General features: G+C 37.7%; 1 protein-coding gene across 4 annotated transcripts in view; it reads right to left on the bottom strand.

Annotated features, from left to right (window-relative positions):
• Window positions 1–4,570: 4,570 nt before the first annotated feature.
• Window positions 4,571–10,687, bottom strand: part of PELI2 (pellino E3 ubiquitin protein ligase family member 2) — a 184,431-nt gene continuing 178,314 nt past the window's right edge. For 3 of the 4 annotated variants that reach the window (XM_030931178.1, XM_030931181.1, XM_030931180.1), the window contains exon 6: window positions 4,571–9,531. In XM_030931178.1, coding sequence (XP_030787038.1) covers window positions 8,965–9,531 — 567 coding nt within the window. In that variant the 3' untranslated portion in view covers window positions 4,571–8,964. The remainder of the gene's footprint in view (window positions 9,532–10,687) is intronic. The other variant, XM_030931179.1, reaches the window with a different exon arrangement.

The raw sequence follows: 10,687 nt of genomic DNA, 5'->3' as shown, positions 1-10,687 counted from the left end.
CATTAGCAAAGAGTAAGTATTCCAGAGTATTTAAATATATGATAGTTTAACTATTAATTAAGTTAAACTGCCTTAAGGTATTAACATTTTATAGTAAAGAATGGATAATAACATAATACATACATCACCATCACATGCACAAATATAGTAATATATTTAGTCAAATATTTAATTCCTTTTAAATTAATATATTTAACATAAATTATATTTATATCATATTCAAAAGTCTTTTTGAAATATTTTAAGTTTTCCTTTGCTATCTGCTATCAGTTTAGGATGAAAAAGCGTGTTTGAGAGATAGCTAATCCTGTTTGAATTATCAGAAGCTCCAAATTAATGGATTATAAATTGCATGTGTAATAGATGGTACAGCAGGCCACTTTTAGACAGCAGGCTCCTGAAGAATAGACGTAGCACTCAATGAATATGCTGTACACAAGACTCTACCAACATTAGTTCTCCCTAAATCTTGTTTTTTCTTTTCTTTCTAAAAATTCAGACCTGTAATAAGAAGGCAGCTCAGGTCTATCCACCTACACTTATATGCTGTGCCAAGATATCATACTATAGATATTTTTGCACTTCCTCTATTAGGTGTTTTTTGCCCGACATGGATATTAATAAGAATGGATATACTTGTTAGGTATTGCAAATAATTCAACTTTGAAAACATTTTCTATTACTTCTCTTTCAAGCTTCTTGCTTGGACTAAAGAGTATTAAGATTGCAAGTGAGCTACAAATCATTTTCTCCAACAAACACACAAACTTGTTCAAAAACAGATGAGACTGATATAAGATTATAATTATTTCCTCTAACACTAGACATTTTTTTCTCATTACACAATTTTGCCAATTTAAGCTTACAAAGCTTAAATATTGCTGCAATATTGCTTCTCTCTACTTGTGTGTTAAGAATCCATGAGATTTTATTTGATTTTTTTCAAAAGTGTTGTGCACATATATAACGATTTGCAAACCATTGATTTGGTCCAATTTTATCATCCCCCAGAATAAATAACAGACAGGGATTAAGTAACTTGCAAAAGATCACACAATTAATTAGAGGCCACACAATTAACAGAAACTGACACTTATGTCAATGATCTTCCCATTGATCACACTGGCTTTGTGTTTTCTAATTTCAGCCATGTTGATTCAGACTAACCTAGTCATTGAAATCTTCATTTTCTGAAACAGTTTTCATCCTAAAGACTCATGAATGTTAAGTAGAGAATCAAATCCATAAAAAGATCAAACTACCTTCAATTGGTTCAGATAAATGAGGAGTTTTCATCTAATGGAAATGTTGATGGAAGGCAGGAACTTGAAATTTGGCTAGTTTATTGGGCTTCATAGCATAAATTATGGCAATTTAAATGAGTTTTTATTCTTACCCTATACAAGAAACTAACAAAAAAACCGGTAAAACTTTTGGATGCTTTCCATCAGCAGACTGGGATAATAATCCGGTTTGGCATCCATCCAATACAATAGGTGAATCATTCCAAATGAATAAACTAATTCTAATAACAGAATAGGGCTTCGATATTATGAAAATAAATATATTTAAAATTGAGAAACATCTACCAACTGAAAGGGTGGTGCATTAATTGTCAATAGTCTTATACTGCGTTTTCAAATATGTAGTCACAAGTATATTTGCTATGTCTTTCTTTTCCTAAAATAAAGTTATTCCATGGTGATCAGTAATATCATATTAAACTGTTTTAAGTCATAGAGGCTGTGATACAGTTTTGCATAAGCAGTAACAGTATTTTTCTTTAAAGATAAGGGTTTAGAACCTCATGAATAGCAACAACTAACATTGGGTTCATGCTTATCTGTTTTCATTTAAAATAAATTTTGAGAATGTATGGCAATAGTTAAATTCTATCAATTTTAGCATTCACCAAGAATTCAAAATACCTTCTATGGGGAGAAAAAAGAAAGTCTGTGGTTAAATGAATTTGAGGTATAGTAGATTATTTCTCAGTTACAACACTACATGACCTTTTTTGCAGATACTTTCTGGGACTCAAAATTTTAAAGAAAACACTTAGGGCAATGTTACTGCAAGGGAATAATATAAGCAACTATCATTTAGTGAGCACTCACTATATATTATAATGCCTGTATTATGTTGATTTGACCACATCTCTAAGGGGTAGAAACACTATCATCACCTCTATTTTACAGATAAGGAAATACTTGAACTCAATGAATCCAAACAGCAGAACATTTCCAGAATGTATATAGAAATCAAACCCTGAAATTAAAAAAAAGTCCCTTTGCCAGTTTTATTATAAATACATCACTAGACGATAGGAACCCAAAGCCTATGAAATATGCTCTGATGATACCCAGTTTGCTTACCCACAGCAAGTTTCTGTCAGGTTAATGACAATTGTGAGAATTCAGCAAGCTTCCCACACTATGTACAAAAAAATCTCATCCTTAACATTGAACTCTTTCAAACCAGTTTGAAAACTTCTGGAGGTTGTTTTTCTGCAGAGTGGAAACGGTGAAAGGCATGAACTAAAAACCAACGGCAAAGGATGGGGAATGCAAGTTTAGAAAAGAGGCAAAGGAGTTAAGAGAGTCAGATCCATTCACCGAAGAGAAAAGAGCAGCTAGACTCACGGGGCAGGAAGGGCCCTTGTTTGGCTAGGCCATCCATTCCCATCTCCATGTGGGGCCACATGCCTCAAGTTCCCAATGGCACATGCCCATTGGATGTGCCAAAACCAATGAGCACAATGGGAATTTAGTAACTTGCACAGCAGAGGCATACAGTCAATACAATTATGTAGCTGAAGAAGAATTTATCAAAGTATAGAACGTGGATCACCTGTAATATCATCTAGGTTGTCTGTCCAAAGTGAAAATTCATGGAGAGAAACCTAGAAAACTACATCAGCCTCTGTAGACACAGTTAAGGAATCTGCATTTTAAGGAAACCTCAGGAAATTCTGACGTAAGCTGAAGTTCAAACCTGAAATTAGGCAAGAAAGAATTCATTATACTTCTTTTAACTCACAAGAATAACCTTGATATTCTTCAACTAGAACCTGTTTAGAAGACAAAAGAAGGAAGTGATGCTTAAGAACGGTCCATTTGGGCACTCCAATGCATGTCCCATAATTAGCAGTGGGTGTTCTGGGTGGCACAACAGCTTGAAAACAGTTTGTTCAGGCTTGCAGCTCCGCAGCCATAAGAAGCATGGCCTCATTTTGCAAGCCTCAGACACATTCCTGCTACTGACATCCAATTTAAAATTCTTACTTTTAAGTTTAGAAAGATAGACAGTCATGCACCACATAACAATGCCTCAGTCAATAATGGACTGCATCTATGACGGTGGGCCCATAAGATCCTGATGGAGCTGAAGAACTCCTATTGCCTAGAAATGTGGTAGCCATTGTAACGTCTTAGCACAGTACATTACTCACGTATTTGTGGTGATGCTAGTGTACACAAGCCCACTGCACTGTGATATAAAAGTATAGCACATGCAATTAGTACAGTACATATTTGATAATAAGCAACTATGTTATTGTACTTTTCATAGTTATTTTAGAATATACTCCTACTGTATAACACGTTAGCTGTAAAACACCCTGAGGCAGGTCCTTCAGGAGGGATTCCAGAAGAAAGCATTGTTATCGCAGGAGATGACAGCTCCACACGTTACTGCCCCTGAAGACCTTTCAGTGGGACAAGATGTGGAGGTGGAAGACAGTGATATTGATGATCCTGACCCTGTGTAGGCCTAGGCTAATGCATGTATTTGCATCTCAGATTTTAATAAAAAAGTTTAAAAACAAAATTTTAAATATAAAAAAGTTGAGAGAATAAGAATATAGAGAAAGAAAATGTATTTTTGTAAGCTGTACAATGTGTTTGTGTTTTAAGGAAAGTGTTATTACAGGAGTCAAAAGTTAAAAATGAAGGTTTAGAAGGTAAAATAGTTACAGTATGCTAAGGTTACTTGGCTTATGTTTTTTTCTATAAATTTAGTGTAGTCTAAGTGCACAGTGTTTCTAGTGTGTAGTGTAATGTCCTAGGTTTTCATATTCGGTCTTCACTCACTCACTCACTCCCGCCAGAGCAAAATTCTAATCCTGCAAGCTCCATTCTTGGTAAATGTCCTATACAGGTGTGCCATTTTAAATCTTTTATACTGTGTGCGTTTTTTTTTTTTTTGAGACGGAGCCTCTTGTTGCCCAGGCTGGAGTGCAATGGCACTATCTCAACTCACTGCAACCTCCACCTCGCAGGTTCAAGCAATTCTCCTGCCTCAGCCCCCTGAGTAGCTACAGGTGCCCGTCACCACACTCGGCTATTTTTTTTTTTTTTTTTTTTTTTTGGAGATGAATCTCGCTCTGTCACCAGGCTGGAATACAGTGGCGCAATCCTGGCTCACTGCAACATCCTCCTCCCGGGTTCAAGTGATTTTCTTGCCTCAGCCTCCGGAGAAGCTGGAACTTTTAATTCTACAAGTCAGGTTACATTCCCCTGGAAGTTAAATTTATTTGACAGTGATGTAATGTCACAAGAAATAGTAATACAGGCACCAAGGAAATTTCTTTAATTAAAAAATGTAGGGGATTTTCAGAATCCAGGTTTAAATATGTATTGCGCAGAATATAAAACAATTAATAAACTCAACAGTTTGAGATTACCTTGGAAGTTAGAGAAGTGAAAAAAATCAATTCTACTTATAACAACTTTCTACTAAATGTCCTGATGAACTCAGTGACAACCACAGAATCTGAAGACAATGGCTCACAAACAGACTGATATCCATTTAATAGTTTTTGAAGATTTTTTTCCTGTAAAATGGCTTGTATTTCCACAGGTACAATAGTGAAGAAATAAGCTTTTCAATTTGACATGAAATATAAAACAACAATTTTACAAATATATTCATAAAATTTAACTGCTCATAACACAATACATGGTAAATGTGACCATCCCCTTAACTTCTAGACTATTTAATACAGAGAAGCAATCTGTCATCTCAGCTAAAAAGGAACATCTTTCATTGAGTTTATTTTTATTTGTTTAGAAACATGTTTAGAAACTGTCAAGTAAAACTGGAAAATACTTATATTCCTTATCTTCCTCTAGGGATTCTTCATGAAGGCAAAAACTTATTTGAAAGGATGTAAGTTTTACTAAAAAGAAAATACTGAACCTTTTTTTGCATTACTGCTTCAGTGATGCTTAGATTCTTTTAAAAAGGTGCTGAAGTTGTCTCATTGGCCGCACAGGAGGAGGAGCATCATACCCTAAGCCGCAAAGATGGACAGTAAAGGGATGGAGCTGGATTTGGCTTAAAATCAAAGTCCTGTGGTTTGTCTATCAGAAATTCTACTGTTATGAGGCAAGGCTGCAAGAAGATAGTTTTTACCCAGCATTAACAATGGTGTAATCACACACCCTTTCAAGCACATCCAAAGAATAGAATGACTTTAAAAAAGAAAAGAAGTGGAACAAAACCATAGAACTGCAGGTAACGATTCCATAACCTATATTACACTTCAATTAAGCAGAAAACTCTCGTAAGTGCCCACACAATACGGAGCTCCCAAATAACAGAGGTTTGAGTTTTTCCATGAAAAAAAAAAAAGGCATTGAAGCTTTATGAAGAAAACAGTTCTCCTCAACTTTCCCAATACAGTATATGTATTAACTTAAAATAATTGCCCTATTGGTACTGGAAAATAAATTCTACTACAATCATGTTTATGCCAGTTTCTGGCATATTTCTGCATCCAGATTCATTAGTCTCCTTAATGGAGCCCATCATTTTTCCAATGGCTTTCTCCTTTCTTTAAACCCTAACCCTGAAATTCTATAACCAGTTACATCACGTGGCTTCCCTGAGGCACAAAGGTACCAAAGTCTATAATTAACTATCGAGGAATGATAAATATGCTCTCTATTTATATTAACAGATTTTAATTCTTTTGGGCCACAGTTGGGGGAAAAAAATCCAGAAACCTTAATACTTACTCTGCAGGGTGAACTGTAGCCCTTTTTGCTAAAAGCTGAACCAAATAAGGGAAATGTTGAGAGTTGCAGCATGCATGACCCGGCAGCACCGATTATTAATAAAAAATTCCGGACTAGAAAAATACTCAGAGTTGTACTCCATCCACTCTGAATCGTTTTTTTTTTTTTGTAGTAAACGACATAAACAACTGAAAAATATTTCTATGGGAATACATCACTGGGGCTTTTACTTCTGGAAAGTTACTTGCAAAAGGCATTAGAGTCAGGCCAAAACAACTAATTGGTCTGCAATTTCCTTGTGTATGCATATGAGGGAGTGGGGCTAGTCCTTTAAAGTGATGGCAAGCAAGACATAAAAAAAGAAGTCACCTTGGAGAAATTACTTTTCTGAACTGTATTTCTCTACCTTGGTGAGCTACAGAGTTCTTTATTCTCACAAACTAACAACTGTGAAAAAAGAATCTCCTTAGTCAAAATTATAAAGGGATCTTCCTACAAGTGGCCAAGAACAGCCTGGTGTCCTTTTTGCTAACTTGCCACCTCTCTGCAGTTCCTTAGGCAGGGTGGGCAGGACCTCACTTTGGAAGCCAAAGGAAAAGATGTGGAGCCCATGGAGGGCGGTTCAGTTACCCCATCCAAGAGCTTGGAAATTATTACCCAAATTTCAACTTACATTTAAGCTGAATTTACTAAAAGTCAGAAACTTTTAGTTAGACATATGCCCAAATATGGGATGTGTCCAACTTGGGGGATATGTCATGTTGCAGGATGACTAGACTCATAAACAGGACTTGAAATGGAAAATTATGATATACCTAACTCTCTGGAAAAATATCTTTTTTCTTGGTAGGTAAAATCTGGCCTTTCTGGATGCAAGACCATTTAGCTAACAAGATGGTTTTAGGGCATCAAGAATCCTTCAACCACTTTCTAGGCGTACAGCAAGAAAAGAGAAAGAGTGCCTCCTTTATCATTCTTTGGGGCCCAAAGAATTATAGGCTGAAAAGACAAACTCTATCAGCGAAAGCTAATCATCAGAGGCTCTGGCTAAACCAAAAGGCATTAAATATATTATTCTAGGCAAGTCCATCTTTTTCTTTCATTTTCTGTCTGCAGGTAGAGTAAGCTATACAGAATAGAGCAAGCTATCCATAAGAGGACTGTTGTCAGATTTTCACATCATTTAAAATTTATCCAAAAAAACCAAAACCAAAAATGTCTCATCCTGAACAATGATCTCCATTGAAAAATAAAGCTATATTAAAACTGAGAGGCTGAACTTTAAACATATTAAGTCAAATTAAGCAGCAGCAATCAAGAGTAATATATCATATCACTTTAAGGAAAAGGGTACTCAAATAGGTTAGAATGGCTGAAAATAGGCAAAATATTTGCCAGTAGGCAAAATACGAAAAAACCAATTCAAGTATGGATATAGTACATTAGAATCATATAAATTATGTATATGTACAAAGGTTAAAAAAAAGTCACCCAAATCTGCAAAGGTCAAATTAAGAGAACATCAGTTTAAATAAATACTTACTCCACGTGGCAGGGTTTTATTTTATCTCAGCCAGCTTCTACTAGTCTCATGTCCTAAAGGATCTTTGCCTTCTGGGAGCAGTGATACGACTGGTGCCAAGCATCCAAGAATTATTAACCAAAATGAAATGAAAGTAACAGGAATGGTGGAGCTCATATGAAATTCTGATTTAATTAATCCTCAGCAAACACCCATTTGTTCTCTCAAAATCAGGAATTTTGAATTATCTCTGCAGACATACCACTTGGTGTTGTGTATATCTAATGATCCCACTTAAATTTAGTTTGATTTGCAAACATTTTCAAAACTTACTGGGCTCCTTAAGCTGCAAGGGAAGGTGACAGCAAAAAGGGAGTGCACAAAAATGCCTGTATCATTGTGATTGGTTTGCTTTCAGACTCACAGAATTTGGCTTTCTTAACAAAGGGAAAAAAAAAAAACACAAAAAAACCCCCCACAAACTTTATGAAACCCCAAGTGGTTTTAAAAAGTAAAAGCTTATTTTTAATCATTCTTAAATCTTAATTCAGTCAGCAAACAAACATGGTAGTATAGTACCCAGACCATGTCTACTACTGTAATTATCCTCAGTTAGTGAGTTTTTAAGAGCTGATGTATTTTAATCAACCAAACAGTTCTAGCCGTGCAAGATGAGTATCAGGGGCAAATCATATTAGGCAGAAATAACAAAAGACAGGCTAAAAAGTTATGGGAAATTGTCTGTGAAGTGCCATGTATTTGATGAATGAGTATCTGAAGTAAATTCCATTGAAGTTAAAAAAAAAAAAAAGGCCACAAGATATGAATATTCTCTCCCCCAACCAGTCAGAAAAATAAATCAGAAAGAAGCCCCAGATTTCAAAACCACCTGTGTCTAAGGCCATCTGTCCACCAGTCACACTGTACAGAGCCGCCCCTCTGCTGTCTGGTCAGGTTGGAGCCACGATCAAGTATTTCTAGACACTGTGTGCCCTTCGCATCACACCTACACCACACTGCACTGAAGGGAACTTCATGAGCCCACACTTTTGAATACATTTCTTCTACATCTGTAAAATATGATTTAAAGTCTTGTTGAAGATTACAAAACAAAAACAAAAACAAAACTTGGTTAAAAACCCAAGGTTAAAAATAGAAGCATGGCATTTTAAATCCAATTATTACAAAGATATTATGGTTTAATCAAGCAGACTTCAATGACGATGCTGCTGTTCTGGGCATGCAACACACCACTGGTCTCTGTTACACTGCTGCCATGCTTCATCACTGTGTCCCCTCTCTTTATTTCCAGCCCCGTCACCCTCCCCTAATAAACAGCATTACAAAAAGGTAAAATCTAGAGTTAGTGGCAAAATATTCACAGTAACCTGTTAATAAAGTCGTAGATGGCTGTCAAGGGTGTCAGTCAATTGGACCTTGGAAAATTAATTTGATGCAGTTTTGCTCCCCAACCAGCTGCGTAGCACAGAAAGGGCAAGCAGCGTGAAATGCATGAGTTCCATGAGGCAATGGGATCTGAGACCAATATTTTGCAGACTTCTCCGAGCACACGTGTCCACAGGGAGTGAAAGCATGAGTTGGCGGTCCTGCGTCTACATAAAATCCTGCCTCACAGCCAAGCCAGAGAGGCACATAGGGGCCCACAGTCCTGCACATGGGACACTCCCTCTCGTTGGCCTCCGTGTCACTCCGATGGCCCCAGTTGTGGTACCCATGCACATGGCCACAACTGAGATATGCCCAGGGCTGCTTCTCCTCCACCACCTCTTTCCTGTTGATGCTGGGGAAGGCCAGGGTGTTGAGCCCCACGGGACACTGCGGCCGGGCGGCGTTAATCTCCTGCCGGAGGGCTTCTATGTGCTTCTGAGTCGGAGTATGAAAAAGCCCATCTGCTGTTCTCCAGAGGAGAGTGGCCCCACACAGGTCAATGAGGGAGCCGTCCTGTAGGACGTTGGTCTCACTTTCCACCTACAACAAGTTTGAGACACATGCCTTTTAAAAGCAAAATCAAGCAAATCACTCCAAGATTCTTTCCGTTCAAAACAAGAAAAAAATCTCTGAAGGTAACACAGGGAGGCAATTTATCCCACAGAAACAGAACTGGGGGAGTAACCTATCCTCCCCAAACCTCAGTTTCCTCATCTGATCACTGGATATAATACATATATGCCTTATATACAAAGCCCTGAGCACAGTATGTATACCTAGTTTTACATGTTCAATTACTATAGTGGTTATTTTAATGAACTTCACAAATCTCCTAAGATTTTCTTTTTAACTCCTTAAGTCAGTAACACAATGACTCACTGATCCCATAGGACGAGAGATGTCCTATCAGTTCATCCAGTGGAGACTCATCCTCATTTCGACCACAGCCAATCTAGAAGACCTTGCTGGGGGCCTGCAGTCACTACAGCAGGGTCCAAAGCACTCCTGGTGACCCTTAGTTTCCTCCACCTTGAATCTATCCTTCATTATTCATTTGTAAGGTTTGAAGCTGAACAGTTCAACATGAGCCTTCATTTTTAGAAGGAGGCCTGTACTATGCACTAAGTGCTTACAAGACTGATGAACAGCTGATAAGCAGCAGCTAGGCATGGTCAGCAAGAATCTGACCACTGCCTCCACATGCCAGACGCATGCTAAGCCTTGGGGCTACCAAAGGCCAATAAAACCTCTTCCCCATCCTGCTCTTCAGTAGTGGAAGGCAGACATGCCCAGAGCTCAGAGTGCATGAAGGCCAGTAAAGCGTTGTGCAAGGCCACAAATCTACAGCAGCCAGGAGTGTGGACTCTGGGTTTGAAAGCTGACTCTCCCACTTACTAGCTGTATGACACTGGGTAGATTACTTAAGCTCCCCGTGCCTCAGTTTCCCCTTGTGTAAACTTTAGAAAAGGTGGTTGTGTTAGATAAGTAAATGCAGAGAGTTCTTAGAGAACACTGTCTGGTACGCAGTAAACACTATGTAAATACCTGCTACTACTACTCTGATGATGACAGATGGTCAGAAATGGTTTCTACAAGGTTTTTCTTTAACAGAGATTTGAGAAAGATGTCAGGCCTCAGTAGGGAGGATAGCAGGAAGGCACAGCAGGGAGAGGGAAGAGAGGCCAAATGGCATATG

The sequence above is a fragment of the Rhinopithecus roxellana genome, chromosome 5 (assembly GCF_007565055.1).
Source record: "Rhinopithecus roxellana isolate Shanxi Qingling chromosome 5, ASM756505v1, whole genome shotgun sequence".
In the NCBI taxonomy this organism is placed as follows: Eukaryota; Metazoa; Chordata; class Mammalia; order Primates; family Cercopithecidae; genus Rhinopithecus; species Rhinopithecus roxellana.
The sequence above is the reverse complement of the archived record's forward strand: the minus strand, read 5'-3'. Positions and strand labels throughout refer to the sequence as shown.